A 17545-nucleotide genomic window follows, 5' to 3' on the forward strand; every position below is an offset into this window, starting at 1 on the left:
ACAAAGTCCATCCCCCCACGATACCTCCACCGCCAAACATCTCTCCTCAATCCGCTCCCTCCTTCCCCAGGGACCAGTCTCTTTATCAGGGAAAATAAATGAGTTGTTGGGGCCACCCCCGGAGGTCCAGCAAGGCCTCCCCTCCTCCTCCACACCGCTGCTCTTTCTTTGTGTACCCCCCCCCCCCACTGCAAACACATTCCCTCTCATTACCTCAGGACCACCATCTCCACCTCCACACTCCTTCCATCCCCCCATACAAACAGGGTGGGGGGGTGGGGGGCAGTTACATTGATCCACCTAATCCTACTCCATCCCAAACCCTCTTTACCCTCCTGTCACACACACACACACACACACACACACACACCTCCTCCACTCACCTCCAGTCCTATACTGTCTTCACCCCCACTGTCACATGCTGTTTGGAAGTTGGAACAGAAATATCCGTGTGCCACCCACTCACCCACCTCCGTAACCTTGTCCTACCGCCCCCTCCTCCTCCCCCACCCTCGGGTGTTGATCGGTGATCTGGTCTGCGGTGGTTTGCTTGCATCTCTCTGTGTGTCTCTCTCTCTCTCTCTCTCACACACACACACACACACACACACACACACACACACTCCCAAGGGACTCTGCCAGCACAGGAGCAGATGGGCGGCTGGTGATGATATGTTGTTAAAAATAAAGATTCCTGTTAACCCGTTGTCAGCTAGCACCACACTCGCTCCCTCCCTCCCTCTCTCCCCATATCTATCTGTTACTCTCTCTGTCAATCTCTCTCTCTCTCTGTCAATTCCTCCTTCTCTCCCTCCACAATACTGTCCATGCACTACTCAATACAAAAGGCAAGTAACTGTTTCACTGAAAACACTCTGCCTGAGACCCCCGACCTCCAAAACATGATATTTAATACATGGTTGTCATAAAGACGGCCCCTGCATTATGCATGGCTTGTAAGCAGAAATCAATAATAGATGAAGAGACCAGTTTTGCGGTTTCTTTTCATGCAATTATGCCAATGAAAATTTCACTCTCGCTTTCTGTCGTTCTCTCGGCGGATGGAGTTTGTCCGGTGACTGTTTGTCGATAAATTATTAAACGGCAACACAAGAGGGGGGAAAGCTGTGGGATCAAAAGAAATATTCAGGCCAGTCCTGATGGCAGGGAGAGAGGGAGAGGATGTGTGTATCTGTGTGCGAGTTTGTCAATGCTTGTGTGTGTGCGTGTCATCCAACCCTATGCATCAATTCCAGGTCCGGCAGATGTCCCACAGATGTCCAAAGTCCTATGAATACAGCCTGAGGCACCACGTCTCCACTCACCCAACACTATGGTGACTCTCTAATCCTTTCTTTTCTTCCAAAAATAGCATAAAAGTTGCTCGATCACAGCTCATAGACATAGTTGTATGTGAGCAGTAATCTCTCTAAGGTTAATCAGAATCCAGCCTTCAAAAGCAGCAGCCGTATCGTTCTCTGCCAGATTGTCAACTTTCAGAACTTCAGAGGGACTGCAAAGTGGGCCAGCAAGATGGAGAGGGATGCAGAAAGAAGGCTGATGGCTTTGAAAGAGAGTCCAGCAGCAGCAAGGGGTCCCCGCTTAAAAGGAGGAACGCTTTTGGCCACTGCTCCTGAAGTGATATATTTATTAATACCGCTCATGTAGTACATTTTTCCTCCTTCGTGGAGGTGGGGTTGTAGGCCGACATAATGCAGAGACAGAGGGACAGAGACAGCCAGACAGAAGGGAGCTCTCAGATTTTAGCGTACGGTCAGACAATATTCCCTCTGGGTGGAGTGGGTCCCATTCAGAGCGACCTCAATAGCCCTATACTGAAGTACCTGGTGAATGAGTGAGAAAAGGCCCCATCACAGAATGGAAAGGGGGAGTTAGCACACAATGCGACCAGCCTCTTTTTATTTTTCTTTGATTAAAGGGCTCAGGAGAGAGAGAGCACGGTACATAAGGCCCACCATTGTGTGGAGATGAGAGGGCTGGGTGGGGTTGGAGAGCCACTGATATGAATGTGCCCCCCACCCCCCACCGTCCCCTCCCATCCCTCTGAGATCTACACTTGACCTATAGGTGGAGGACACAAAGCCCTCAATATGGCTGTCCTATATCTGAGGCTTCGGACCGTATGGATGGTCCCTGTCCAGTAGATTTCCAGTTCATTACATTGTGTCCAAGCACTGTAGCATGCAAGGGCTTAGGTTTCATTTCAACTTTGGGAGCGGGGGGGATACACTCTGGATCAAACCCTGGGCAGCAAATCACACTGACATACTATGGGCTTAGTAGTAGCCTTAATGCAACTCTATTTTCCCTCACTTCATCACATGAGAAAAGTATGCAGGTATGAGAGCGAGTGAGGAGGTTTATCGAGTGAGAAATTGTGAAACTGATCCTCTGATGTGAAGGGCAAATGTTTGTAAGTGTAATTTGTTGTCAAAATGCTTTTTAAGGCACGCATTAAAACTAGGGGAAGGGCTCCGTTTCCTTGTCAGCAAAGCCAATCACAGCATGTGCTTGAGTAAAACTGCACTTCTGAAAACGCAGAGTGAGTAAAAATTAAGCATGTGCTCTTGAAGCAGAAATAATCGGGGGTGACAATTCATCCCTCTTTAAACCCTGTTTCCCCTCAGGTCTACACCCATAGTAACATGGGATGGAGTCTTCTTTCATGAGTATATAATATATGCCTCTAAATCTTAGTCTGTTTTGATGCAACATGGAACCCTTTTTATTTGATTTTGGTGCTAGACTTTTTTTTCAAGCCAGCAAGCACTGAAAAGATGTTTAAAAAAAAGTCTATATTGCACCAAAAACACTGTGGCCAAGGAAATACTTTTTGTTTTGGAGTATTTGATAGGCTAGTCGTCCATTTTAACGTGTCAATTTAGAGGCAGGCTCAACACCCGATCAAACACGAGATAAGAGCACAAAGACACTCTCCTAATACAGATGTTATCAGACGAGCCAGAGAATGGTTAATGTAGGTAAGTTTTACATCACCACCCCTTCCCCGCTCTTGACAACAAATACACACACACACACACACACACACTCTCTCTCATCACCACCCCCATTCAGCGACCTCACCGTCAGCCCCCTCACACTCACCCACTCACTCCCTCACTCTCAGATTGCACAGATACACAAACACACACTCTCTCTCACACACACACATACACACACACTCGCACTCCCTCACACATGAGCCCATTTAAATTGCAAGTGAGCTCTGTTCGCTACCAGTGAAGGTAAACAGAGGAAATAAGTGAAAGAACAGGAGGGAAAAGCAAGAGAGGGAAAACGAGAAGAGGAGAAAGGAGGAGGAGAGGCTTCATTGACAGACTGACATTCACACAGCGTTTAGCAGGGCAAGGCTCCACGTGTGAGAGTGAGAGATAAAGAGGAGAGAGAGAGAGAGAGAGAGAGAGAGAGAGAGGAGAGTGAGAGGGACACGAGGGAGACGGAGGCATACTATCCCCCAGCCAGGGGAACCTTGCACCGGGGAGTTGAAGCTGGGACAGACACCTCCTGAAGTAGGGAGCAGCACCCCACGGGAGACACAGAGTCAGAGGAACACCCGACAACAACCTGCTGTCGCTCCTCCTCTCCTCTCGGCCGGCTCTCATCCCCCTCTCCTCCTCCATCCTCCCTCTCTCTCATTTGATCCCATCCCTCACTCCCCGCACCGGAGAGGGAGAGCTTGCACTGACAGAAGGTAAGAAGGGATGCATGCTTGCATGTTGTTGTCCTTGTAGAGCGTGTGTGTCTATAGGTGTGTGCGTGTGTGTGTGTGTGTGTGTGTGTGTGTGTGTGTGTGTGTGTGTGTGCGTCAGTGTCTCGAATTTCAAATATATGTTAAGTCAACAACTTATTTCCTCCCCTCAGTTCTTTTTTGTGGTCTCCTGGGGTTTAAAAAAAAAGCTGAGGGAGATGTGGAGCACTTTTCATTTGTTGCTGGTGCGGGATAAGCAGAAAACAGAGACTCACTTTCATCTTGACATCATCATTTCTCTGGCGCTGTACATTTCTGCTTGTTTCAAGTCTCTGATCATCTGTCATCTATTGTATATTATTGCTTCATTCCATCCCCCTTTCCTGTCCTTTCTCTCAGTATTTCTGTCTTGTCATTTGAATCGCAAAGTATGATTGTGGAGTGGGAAAGTGGTTGCAGACGGAGAGCAGACATACTGTATGTACCGAGGAAGGACACTCTAACACGATACTGTGAGAAAGTGTGTGTGTGTGTGCGTGTGAGAGGGAGAGAAGGAGGTAAAGAGAGAGAGGATGGGGGAAAATATGAGACGGGGAGAATGAGAGAGGCAGGGATGGAGGGACAATGAAGTGAGCAAGACAGAGGAGAGGAAGGGTTAACACATTCACATGTACATGCAGTGGGGGTAGAAAATCAGGCGTAAAATCCCATCAAGTTCCTTGGTCATTTCATCTTACACCTCTTACACCACCACCATCTCATCAACCCCCACCATGCATCTCAATCCTATTCCGTGCCCGTAGTAGTTTGGGATGGGGGGGTACAACGGATCCTGCAGGGACACCCCATGCCATTTAATCTGTCCCTGCCCACAGATAACAGAAGGCAGATGGTTCCGCCAGAGCGCAGGGAGATAGAAGATAGCAAACACAATGTCTGGACAGATCAACCTATCCCTCTGAAACTGAGCCTGTACCAACTTCTAAATAAGGGAGCCAAATAAAGTGAAAACCAGTAACAGACAGACAGAGAGAGAGAGAGAGAGAGAGAGAGAGAGAGTGAGAGAGAGAGAGAGAGAGAGAGGGTATCTTTAATTAAAACCCAAACAGTATCTAAAATAAATGTAGTCAGTTGGCAGTCTGGGATAAACATAAATGAATGGAAAAGAGGCAACTCATCTAAAAAGAAATAGGAGAGCAGAGAGTGAGCGGGACCATCAAAGTCATGAGCTCCTGTGTTTAAAGGGGAGTGTGTATTTATTTATAGAGGGCGGTAGTTAAGTTCACTAAGCTCCCTCTCTCTGTAAGACCTAGCCTTTTTTGCCTTATGAAAATTCAATTGGCCATAATTTGCTGAGGAGCCGTATGCATATTTCATCAGCGGGCGCGTTTTGAAGAAACAAGCCCGCCAAGCTTTTTTGTGTCTGCATCTATATCAAGATTGAATGAGGGAGAGAGTGAGAGGAGCAGAAAGAGAGAGGGGGGAAAGAGAGGGAGAGAGAGAGAGAGAGAGAGTGAAAGAGAGAGAGAGAGAGCTGTGAGGTTGTGCAGCAGTCTGGTAATATGTGACACATTAGAACCCATTCGACATGGGGCTAAAGTAAACACCAATCAGCTTCATCTGTCTGGCTAAAACACCGAAACAAATTCCTAGCAACCTTGTTGCATGGCAATAATTTTTTTTGCTTTCCCCTCTTTTCTTTCCCCTCTTTCTTTCCTCTATCTCTCTCCCTCTTGCAATCTCTCTCTCTTATTACTCCAGGATCCAACCTCCTCCTCTTCTTTCCTATTCCACAACCCTCCCTTCCTCAACCTTCCCTTCCCTCCCTTCCCTCCCTCCCTCCCTCCCATTTCAATCTTCCTCAATCTGCCTCTCTCCCACTGCATGTCTCTCAGTTAAAGCTTTATGGGTCGTTCACTCCCCTCTCTCTGTGCAAGGATAATGAGCAGGCGCCTCTGTACTACTTTGTAGCCATGCGACGGTTTGTGAGTTTGGATCTCTGCACGTCCCGAGGCCCGAAAGACTCAGATGTACCTTCTGCAGCCGCCTCCATCGCTGCACTGTGAATGTCATCTGATCTGTAGGGCACGGCACTGACATAAAACACCTTGTTAAAGCAAGGGGGGTGGGTGGGGGGAGGGGGAGGAGGCACATTTGTTGAAGACTGTGTGACTTTGAACAAATGCGTTTTCTCTCTGGGGACGAACCGGAACACTGAGACCTGTAATCATCCTATCTACAAATCATCACACACAGTAAACACTACGTACGTGCATGCGCAACCACACACACACACACACACACACACACACACAATCGCACACGTCTACACACCTACGTAAACATGTACAGAGAGGAAGACAGAAAGAGAGAGTGAAGCATTAGTAGCAAGAGAGACAGAAAAAAGACTGAGAGAGAGAGAGGGAGAGGGAGAGAGAGAAAGTAGGGAAATCTGAGAGAAGTGGCAGCTTTTGTTAGGTGCGGCATCTGTGTATGGTGATTGGATTAGAGCATACCAGCACCACCAGGTGTTGTTTGTGTACCTCTCTCCACATTCGCCTGGCGTTACTTTCTCCTGATAACATGGCTGCTAACGCCCATCATAAAAGACCCCTCTATTTGGAGAACAAACCCATTTGAACTCCATTACTAAAAATAGAAATGCAGATGTAAAGGCTTCGACTTCTGAGTGATATTAGCAACCCACTTCACACTTTGAAAAGTGGTGCGATGGGTGATTTTTCCAGCGGGTGTCAAGCTGCGCTATACACATTCCAGAGTAATATAGCATGGCAATTTCTTTTCCCCCGCATGAATAATTCTGTCTGAATAGGGCGAGATGTTTCTTCATATCAATGAATCATCAGCCGCTAGAGCTCTTTAGTGTCTCTGTGAATGGTACAGTAGAAACTGAGCTGACTCTGTGTGTGAGAGCGCAAATGTGTGTGTGTGTGTTTGTGTGTGTGTGTGTGTCTGGGTTGCTGATGGGGTCTGATGGATGTTCTTGACCTTTCCACCCTGCCCTTTCAGAGCCCGGGAGATATCCAAGAGGCGGTGACAGAGGGAAGAGAAAGGGTGACAGAGAAAGAGAGCAAGAAGGAGGGATGGCACTCGTATCTCTGCCCTGGTGCCTCGGTGTGGCCCTGGCGCTGTGTTGTGGCACTTCGTGGCCCCAAGCGCACTCGGCCCTGGCCCCAGAGAATGAGGTGCCGCTCCGCCCCACTACATGGCTACCGGAGGGAAAGGTCACCACCATAACCCTTCCCAAAGGACGAACTCGCAGGTGGGATAACAGGCTATGGGATGGATGGGGGAAAGGTATTGAGCAACATGCATCCATGTGGTCATTTCTCATTCTGGAGGCACTGTTGACTGCCATTCTGTTTTATACTGTCAGGAAAGAGAATTTGAGATTGAAATTGATTGTAACAAATTACACAATACCATAATTTCCCCCCCAAAATGTACATCTTAACAATAATTTAGTCTAGTATTGAGTCTTAAAATGAAAACTGAAAACAAAATGAAACTGAAAAGGGAGAATGTCTCACTTGTTTCGTATACAATTTTGCAAGTCTGCCAGTCACTTTTGAGTCTTTGATTCAAGAATATTCTTGAAACAAGTTGATTTGGAATTGGAACTTTTTCACTTTTTCATTTATTTTTCACCTGTTTTAAGACTCAATACTCAACTAAATGACTTGTTAAGATGGATAATTTTTGCAGTAAAAGATGGGTGGAGATTTTTAGCTTATGTACAGAATGTTGTAGATCGATGAAAAAAGCTTGTAGCCTACCCATTAGATCCGCCCTTGTTTCCGCCCTTCAATAACAAGTCGCCGGCCATTCCCCAATAATCTTTCTGGAGGCAGTGGCTCATTCCAGCACCACTGTAGAGACAGGGAGGAAGTTGAGCCCACTTGGCCTGAACCATGGAGAACAGTGCCAGTGCTCGCTTTGTGAAACTGGGAGCTGAAAATTGGGAAATGCATCTCCCTGTGTGCTGCAGTCTGTCCACTGGTGCAGTCATGCAGAACTGCACAGCAAATAATGGAGAGAAAACATTGATTCAGAAATTAATCACTCAATTAAATAAGCTGCAAACTGCCCTTGAGAATGACAGTGTCGAACATCTGTTTGGAAACAACCACCATCTGCACAATATCATGAATAATGGTGTTTGTAAGGAGGCAAACAAATATTTATTAACAAATAATCATATGCAATTAATGAAGTTTTATTAAGAGTAACTTGCCTTGAATGTCATGTCATGTTTCAGAAACATATGAGTTAATATGCGTGTTTTTGCTTTGAGACTGAATCTTATTTGATTCAAGCTTTGTGGAAATAAAAAGCTCAAGACATCAACTCAGAGGTTGAAGAATAGTGAATGTTTGAATTCATAGGCAATCAAACATGAGACTAGCCCACCACATCATGCACATGTCCTTTTATTGCCACTGAACTGCTATCTAATATGCAAATCTAAAATCCAACATCTACAAACAGTGTATGGTCCCAGAAAAATCACAATAAGGGACATCATTGTTTTTATGCTAAGCACGATTCCAGATAGTTACAGCAAACAGGCAGATATCCATCTGAAATTGTCAATGCAGCCTTATCATCTGACATTCAGGTCACCTCTCCTGGTCTGCTATCAACCGACTCATCAGCTACTAGGCAAGAGGAAAGACAAAGATTTGGCAAATGTTTGAAACAGTTGCAATGTTGGAATCTAGTTCCAGCAAGTTCTAGCAAGGAAAATGTAACAGCATACAGTATCTGCAAATCTTCCCCAAAAAAAACATGAAAGAATGTTGCACAGTATGCATTGGGAGATATCTTGTCTTCTCATCCATCACCTTGCAGTTGAATGGAAATAGGATGTTATCTTTTTGACAAGCCCCGTGAAAAATCAAAGAACTTGTGGATGCTATCTTTGGTGTTTCTCCACAGGCTATACTTCACACTGAAGAAGAAGGCTGCGGCTATGTTGGTGACTGTCAGCCCATGTGACTTACCCATCGAGTGGAGCTTGGCTGCCCGCACCCTCAAGGACAAACCCCTCAAGAGCCTGCAGTGTGAGTGGACATAGACCATAACACCACAGCCTGCACTCACCCTGAGGACGATCACTAGATCTGGCTATGCAATGTGACCAATTAGCTATTATCATAACGGGAAACCCACCTAACCTCAATTTGGTTCAGTTAACCCACCTTTTTTGGCTGAATGAATCTTTATGATGTCAATTTGCAGTACACATAATAGCAAACACTATCGAACTAATGGAAGTTATATAAAGATAGTGCAGGATGATTTTCTGAAAATATAATAGATTTTTGTCTAAAATGGTCGTTTGCCTTATGATGATCACTAACTGGAGGTCATAGTTTACCCACCTGTATTTAACACTACATCGCTGTTTTTTAGCATAGTGCTCGACCAATAAACTGACTAAATATATATAAATATCTAAAAAATATATATATACGTGTACATATATATATATAGAAAACTGACTTTATTCATATATAAACTGACTATATTCATATTGGCCATTCATATCGCAGCCTAGACCAATGTGTTTCAAAAAGCCAGTGTCTCCAAATCTTTCTTTCACATATTCTTAAATAATGTGGATTTTTTTATCCTATATCTTCCTACCGGCGCATTTTACCCCTTTCCTTTGCTCAACTTCAAAGCAAGGAAAAGGCTTTATTTTTCTAAATGCCACCCACTATCTCTGAATAGGACAGAGATTGACGGCAAATGTGATCGTATCTAGTTGTCACATTCTCATAAATTTCATATGAGTCTTTCGATTGGCATTTTAAAGTATCATTCAACACACACACACACACACTCACACACACAGTAATCTGGCCAAAGGGACTGCCTTTTTTTGATTCAGATGTTGAAATAAAGAAAACTGGATCTACCACACCTACAATGTGTCCTAGATAGTGTGTAATATATGTGCCTATAAAACCAAAAAAATCAAATAAAACTCAGATGATGAAACATATCCTAGAGCAGCAAAATGGGATAAAACTGACATCAGGGCAATGTATGTTCCAAGCAAACCAAAAGAATCTAATTTTCCACCCAAAAGGGCACAGATTTCTGGATTATAAAATATGCCTTAGAGCCCTCCATCAGCACCTTCCCAGGTTAACTGAACAGGGTATCCTACATGGTAAAACAACATTATGAAGTTATAAAGTGACACATAAATCATTCATACCCTGAGCTCAAGGGTCCCCACTGTCAGCCTGAATTATTCACTTTGATTCTGTAACATTTGGTCTCATTTGAGGAGAGATTTCTCAGCTTGAGGAGATGAACAGTTACTTTTAAAGACTGGTGAACTAGGGAGTTTTTCTGTTTATTTACCTATTTATTTGTTTATTGTAATTTCATTCAAGTGAAAAGAAAGAGTGTACTTTGTGAAAATTTACATACTTTATGTATGATTGAGAAAATTGGTAAGCATTGCTCAAAGTTGTAATCTGTTGTTTTTTTATTAGGTGCTAAGGAGCACCTCTGTAAGAGCCACCATTTGTTTGTTTGTTTGTGTACCACAGGCAGTACGGTAGAAGTCATATAAGCCAGTAGTGGCCAAGTCAAGATTCTTAGTTATCAACACTGTGCTACCACAGCACTTCAGTATTAACAGGTGGGGTTTTCAATGTCAGTATAGTTTAAGCCATTCCAATCATTGCTGTTGTCATTTGAAAACCTCGTAAAGTTTTAACTTCATTTGAAGGACAGCAAAGCTTTCATGAACTGGCTGTAGGTTGAATCAGTATTGTGTTATATTAATCAACAATAGAGAGTATCAAAATGGACAGATATTTACATGAAAAAGTCACAGATTATTACTTTAACACTGTTTCTTTTCTCACAGGGAGTGCCAAAAAGAGCATGCCAGAGGTTTGGTGGCGAGGTCCGGGGAGCGAGGAGAAAATACACAGCTTCACAGGCAATGCTATGGACACATACAGGGGTCCTTCCTATGCCCATGCCTCCATCTACATCCTGAGGCTGCGGTCAAAAGAGCAGGACACCAGAGCCACAGTGTACCTCCATGAAGGCCTGGGGCCCTCCGGCGCCTTCCCTCTGCTCCCGGCCGACCCTCGAGTTCACACCCTGGGCGTAGGCATGACCAGCGTCACCCTCAGCTGGGCGCCCAGTGCCTCCCTAACCAGGCTGCAACACACCCAGAAAAGTTATGATTATTGCGTCCTCGTCAACCCTACACACAACTACCCCAGCCTCTGTGCTGCCCGAGAGAGCATCAGGAAAGACAGAGAGAAAGATCAGAAACAAGAAATGAAGGAGAAGCAGAGAAGAGTAACAGCGTGGCCGATTCTGAAAGACTGGTGGTGGCAGCAGTGGGACACCTTCTCTGAACCCCAGGTTCCACCTTCCTCCCTCCCTGACGAGTATGCCGATCTCCAGTGTTTGTGCAAGGGGACAGAGAGCGTTTGCACCGTCTCTGAGCTCCTCCCTGACACCCAGTATTACTTTGATGTCTTTGTGATCGACAGGCTGAATGGGACCAGCATGGCGTACACAGGAACATTTGCTCGCACCCATGAGGAGGCCCGGCCAGCCATCACCCAGCTCAGAGAAGGGGAGCTGAGGTGGGTGAATTTCCGTGACAGGGGCACCAGCTCAGAGCAGTTCTTCAGTTTCCGTCCCCGGGGCTGGCAGCAGAGTGGGCTCCTCACCTTGCAGAGCTGCAGCGGGGGCCAAAAGGTTAAGGTCACTGTGTCCAGTAAAGGTATGGTTCTGACCTCCCAGGCTATGGGGGAAGATCTAGTGCAGATTTGGCTCCAGGGAAGTCCCTCCTACCTCATCCACCTAGAGAGAGAAGGAACTACAGCAGCCCAGAGCTCTTCTACTGCAGACCCAGCCCCACCAGGAGGTCTGACGGCCTCAGTCAAAATGCAGACCTCCTCAGCCTACCACCGCAGAGGGGTCCCCTCTCTGCCCTCCACCCTGCAGATAAAGTCCTTCAACCGGCTGCGGAGCTGCAGCAGCGTCACCCTGGCCTGGATGGGCACAGAGGAACGGAGCCTGTACTGTGTGTACCGCCGAAAGCTGGGAAAGGGTGAGGGAGAGACTGCTGCCACGGCACCCTGCCTGGGGCCAGAGTCTCGTTCCGACACCGAGAGGGTTCTCTGCAAGTACTTCCAGGAGCTGAACCCTCGGCGGGCCGTCACCACAGCTGTGATTGGGGGCCTGGAGCCGGGGACGGCTTATGTGTTTGATGTCTATCTAATGAGACGCTGGGGGATCCCAATCAAGTACACCAGCAAGACGGTCAAGACCAGGAAGGAATGCTGAGCTGCTGCCCCCTAGAGGAGGCTTTTGGACTGTCCCGGTTGAGGGGGGAGAAGATACATCAGCCATGGACATAAAGACTGACCATGACAACAAAGCCATTTGACTGTTGTGGAGAGACTGTTAACATAACAAGGAAATATGCCCTCTGGAGGAGCAATGGTTATATTCAAACTCTAGGAGCACTATCCATGCAGTGGGTAGGATGTGGATAGAAAGCATATGAGAGAGATCTGCACACCAGCAAAAATTCATAACATTTACAATACAACTTCTGTGCTTTTGTCATTTTGTTTTTTTCATTGTTGTTGATCATGATAAGGATGCGCCAGTTGTCCAAGTGCTTATTTTGTGTCTGAGTACAAAGGACAGATGAGGTTTTTGATGACAGAAAATAAATACAAAAACAACAACAAAGACTGTGCCAAATATGCAACAGAAACAGATGGGGCTATAATTGGATAACATCGGAGTGAGGGGGTCTACAGTGTATCTTTAGTGCTGCATATTGTACAGGCTTATAAACACAGATGGGTGCAATCTACAGATGCTTAGTTCAAAGTCAGTGTGTATCCTTGTGTTCTGCTTTCGCATGAAGCAGTGAAAATGACTTAGTGACTTGCCTCATTGTCTTTGATGTATTCTTGTGCTGCTTCAAATACACCAATAAACACTAGGGTATCTGTACCTTAAAGTCCATGAATGAGTGATGCATGTATTTCTGTGGAATTAGATTCAACTGAATTATTTTCAGATAACTATAATATGACTGTCATTGTAAGAGATTAGGCCTTAGTGGAATAGGTACAATACTACAATTCATTACAATATTAGTTGTGATCTTGATTCCAGGGAGGTCAAAAGATGGTGAGTATTTGGGGTTTGGGTTTTGAGAGGGTCTGCATGGATGGGACCCAGGTAGGACTATTACGCTCAAATGTTAGGATGCAGTGTGGCTCGGACTAGCCTTGGCAGAGACCTGTTACATTTAATATCTTCATTAACGAGAAACTGGTTCTTTGGCTGACTTGTAGATATTTTATTTATCGCATAGGAACCTGTAGGTCACGTCAACAAGCCAAATAAGATCAGACATCCAGTCCTCGCAAAGCTTTGACACCAATGTCGACTGTCATGAATGTAAGGCAACCATGGATGTATTAGGTCAGTCCCTGCCTATGCCAATGCTCAGTGCCCATGTACAGTTTCAGATTGATTGGCCAACCCATTAAGGAGCAAAATGAATGCAGACAGACAGACAGACGGACAGAGTTTTCCGTAGTGGAGTGAGGCGACTGACTTCATTGAGATAAAGGCATTACCAACCTCCTTAGTTCTGGCTCCAGTCTGTAACTGTGACCGGGCATCATTGCTGAATACAACTGTGACTTTTCATAAACTGCAGGGCCCAGAGACACTCCGGCTAATTGTGCAGAGGATGAGGTAAATGTAGAGTAGCGTAGCAGCTCCACTTCCATGTTTGAGTTTGACAACAGCATTTACATTGCAGAACCACAAAAACAATTCATATGTTAAAACCATAAAAACAACTATAGATCCGATACAGCTTGCGTATATTTTTTCTACAACACTCTCTCTGTCCAGCTGTCTTAAATCCTCTGCATACAATGTTGACTGCAGTGGCACTTCTTTCTTTCTCTACAGAAATAAAACGATACAGGCAGCGCATTATTATATTTTATATTTTATTTATTTGGGGATATGCATGGGGATTATGGGTTTAAAATGGGTGTTGGGGTGTGTGGGGGGGGGGGGAGGATGGTGGGTTGTAAACGAGAGCACAGGTGTAAATGTGCTCAGGCTCTTGGCTAGAGCTAATTTAGGAAAAGTCGGAGTTGGAGTCCTTGTTGTGGGGGGACTCCATATTCTCCTGTTTCTCCTTTTTCTTCCCCTTCTTCCGTTTTGGGGTCAGGAGCTTCACAAATCTTCTGAACCTGGAAGGCTTCCTAGGGGCCTCTTGCTCCATGTCACAGACCTTGAGCTCCATGGCCTCCATGAGCTCCATGGCCTGCTCCTCCATTTTTTTGTTGAGAACCTCCTTCTCATCCTCCTCTGTCTTGAGCTTGATTGAAAGCTCCTGGATACGTACGTCTTTCTCCTTCTGGAGCAGCTTCAGAGTCGCCATTTCTTGGACGAGGCCTTCCTTCTCCTCCTTCTCTTCCTTGAGCTTGATGGTAAGCTCTCTGTTCAAGGCCTTCTCTGCGCAGAGCCTTTTCAGCTCCTCTGTTTTTTGGTCCAGTGTCTTCAGCAGTTCGGAGCAACTGAGCTTCATGGTCTCTATGTTGCTCAAGGCCTCCTCATTCTGGACCCTTTTCAGCTCCTCAATTTGCTTCCTGTGTGCCTCCTCCATCTCACAGGCCATGTGCTTCATGGCCTGCTCATGGTGGCTGTGGAGCTTTTCTTTAAGCCTATCCATTTCTTGGTGGAGGACCTCCTTCTCCTTCTTCTCAGCCTTAAGATCAGTGGCCTGCTGGCATGTAGTGACGGCCATCTGTTCGTGCTGAAGTCTGAGTTGCTCCATTTTTTGGTGGAGAACGTCCTTCTCATTCTGCTCTGCCTTAAGCTTAGCAGCCATGTCATTTGTGGAGAGGGCCATGTTTCTCTGGCTGTGCTCCATTTCCTGGCGAAGGCCTTTATTGTCCAACTCACAGGCCTCAAGCTTGATTGCCTGCTCCTCGTTTTCCTTACGGAGGGTCTTCATCATGACCTCGCAGGCCTCAAGCTTGCTGACCTGCTCCTCCTTTTCCTTATGGAGGGTCTTCATCATGACCTCGCAGGCCTCAAGCTTGCTGGCCTGCTCCTCCTTTTCCTTACGGAGGGTCTTCATCATGACCTCGCAGGCCTCAAGCTTGCTGACCTGCTCCTCCTTTTCCTTACGGAGGGTCTTCATCATGACCTCGCAGGCCTCAAGCTTGCTGGCCTGCTCCTCCTTTTCCTTACGGAGGGTCTTCATCATGACCTCGCAGGCCTCAAGCTTGCTGGCCTGCTCCTCCTTTTCCTTACGGAGGGTCTTCATCATGACCTCGCAGGCCTCAAGCTTGATGGTCTGCTCCTTCTTTTCCTTACGGAGGGTCCTCTTCACGACCGCGCAGGCCTCAAGCTGGATGGCCTGCTCCTCGTTTTCCTTACAGAGGGTCTTCTTCACGACCTCGCAGGCCTTAAGCTGGATGGCCTGCTCCTTCTTTTCCTTACGGAGGGTCTTCTTCACAACCTCGCAGGCCTCAAGCTTGATGGCCTGCTCCTCCTTCTCCTTACGTAGGGTCTCCTTCACGGCCTCGCAGGCCTCAAGCTTGATGGCCTGCTCCTCCTTTTCCTTACAGAGGGTCTTCTTCACGACCTCGCAGGCCTCAAGCTTGATGACCTGCTCCTCCTTTTCCTTACGGAGGGCCTTAAGCTTGAGGATCTGCTCCTCCTTTTCCTTACAGATGACCTTCAGCTTGATGACCTGCACCTCCTTTTCCTTATGGAGGGCCTTAAGCTTGATGGCCTGCTCCTCCTTTTCCTTACGGAAGGTCTTCTTTGTGATCTCGAAGGCCTCAAGCTTGATGGCCTGCTCCCCGTTTTCCTTACGGATGGTCTTCATCATGACTTCGCAGGCCTCAAGCTTGATGGCCTGCTCCTCCTTTTCCTTATGAAGGGCCTCCTTCATTACCTCACAAGCCTCAAGCTTGATGGCCTGCTCCTCCAGTTCTTGACGGAGGGCCTGCTCTTCCTTACGAAAGCTGTCCTTCTTGACCTCACAGGCCTCAAGCTTGATGGCCTGCTCCTCGTTTTCCTTACGGATGGTCTTCATCATGACTTCGCAGGCCTCAAGCGTGATGGCCTGCTCCTCCTTTTCCTTATGAAGGGCCTCCTTCATTACCTCACAAGCCTCAAGCTTGATGGCCTGCTCCTCCAGTTCTTCACGGAGGGCCTGCTCTTCCTTACGAAAGCTCTCCTTCGTGACCTCACAGGCCTCAAGCTTGATGGCCTGCTCCTCATTTTCCTCACGGAGGGTCTTCATCGTGACCTTGCAGGCCTGAAGCTTGATGACTTGCTCCTCCTTTTCCTTACGAAGGGCGACGGCCATCTGTTCGTGCTGAAGTCTGAGTTGCTCCATTTTTTGGTGGAGAACGTCCTTCTCATTCTGCTCTGCCTTAAGCTTAGCAGCCATGTCATTTGTGGAGAGGGCCATGTTTCTCTGGCTGTGCTCCATTTCCTGGCGAAGGCCTTTATTGTCCAACTCACAGGCCTCAAGCTTGATTGCCTGCTCCTTGTTTTCCTTACGGAGGGTCTTCAGCATGACCACGCAAGCCTCAAGCTTGATGGCCTGATCCTCCAGTTCTTGACGGAGGTCACCGTTCTCTGCCTCGCAGGCCTCAAACTTGATCTTCTGCTCCTCTTTTTCTTGGAGGATGACCTTCATCATGTTTGCCAGCCTGTAGGGGCTGTGGAGCTCCTCCGCTTTTTTGAGGATATCATTCCCAGCCTCACAAGCCTTAAACTTGTGAGGCTGCTCCTCAATGTCTTGGCAGAGGGCTCCCTTTTTGGCCTTGCAGGCCTCGAACTCCATGGTTAGGCTGTAGGGTTCCCAAGCCTGCCTATGGGCTCCTCCTATTGGCTCCTCCTATTGGTCACTCCTCCCTATGAAGAGATCTGCTAATAACTGTCTGGCTCCTTTCTCTGTTCTCTGTCTCTTGGTCAGTCTTTGCACGAAAAGATCTGTCTCTGCTGCGTATGGCCTTTTATACAGGAGTTCCAATTGCGTCTTAAAGAATGTGACGTCAAAGCAGGCATTGTGGCGTCACGCCAGTGGTTGAGAAAATTGGTTGTGGTTGAAAATTCCAAAGATGCCAATGTGTTCTGGTTGTATTGTTTAAAAAATCCTTGCTAAAACATGAGAGTATGTGAAAATAATATTTTTTTGCTTTTATAAATAGCTACGAATACATTTTACAATGAAATTATCACTGTTGTCTCATCATGCCCATAAACCCCCGCTCAGCCCGCTGTCTGCAGCGTCTGTCACGTCAGAAAACAGCAGCTGACACTGAAACAGAGCCACCCACAGTAGACAGATCCGCAAGGACTTGTTCTGCGCCTTTGCGCTGAGTGAGCCTGAATGCCGGAGTTGATGGCTCCACAGTCGCGAGGATATTTGCGGGCCAGATTATCGGTGCAAACTGAGGGAGATTGCGCTCAATTTCATATTTATGTGCGGAGAGCGGCTGAGTGACCATACGCAGCAGAGAGGAGCAGTCCACATGGCAGCAAGTTTTCAGTGAGTGTGGTGTGAGATTGTTTAGCAAATGTTATAGGACTTGATGGGAAATAGCTAATGCAGACTGTGTATGTGTGATTATGCTGAGATACAATTGTGTAATTTCGTAGTCAGGCCAGCTATTTAATTGCGCTTACATTCACATTTAGTTAACGTTAACCGCAGGGCAGCCACTTTTC

General features: G+C 46.6%; 2 protein-coding genes across 2 annotated transcripts; one reads left to right on the top strand and one right to left on the bottom strand.

The window, feature by feature from the left end:
* The first annotated feature begins 3682 nt into the window (after nt 1-3682).
* On the top strand, nt 3683-12741 carry ndnfl (neuron-derived neurotrophic factor, like). The gene is made up of 4 exons (XM_071520445.1): nt 3683-3733; nt 6761-7013; nt 8690-8814; nt 10644-12741. Exons 2-4 carry the CDS (start codon nt 6835-6837, stop codon nt 12086-12088), a joined length of 1749 nt encoding a protein of 582 aa, XP_071376546.1. The 5' UTR covers nt 3683-3733; nt 6761-6834; the 3' UTR covers nt 12089-12741.
* A 1184-nt stretch (nt 12742-13925) lies between these two features.
* LOC139644886 (axoneme-associated protein mst101(2)-like) lies at nt 13926-16658 on the bottom strand. The gene has a single exon (XM_071520418.1). It carries the CDS (start codon nt 16656-16658, stop codon nt 13926-13928), a length of 2733 nt encoding a protein of 910 aa, XP_071376519.1.
* Nucleotides 16659-17545: the final 887 nt, after the last annotated feature.

The sequence above is a fragment of the Centroberyx affinis genome, unplaced genomic scaffold (assembly GCF_046629955.1).
Source record: "Centroberyx affinis isolate AG114_WGS23_722 - 3 ecotype Tasmania unplaced genomic scaffold, CSIRO-AGI_Caff_v1 ptg000801l_1, whole genome shotgun sequence".
NCBI classification, from domain to species: domain Eukaryota; kingdom Metazoa; phylum Chordata; class Actinopteri; order Beryciformes; family Berycidae; genus Centroberyx; species Centroberyx affinis.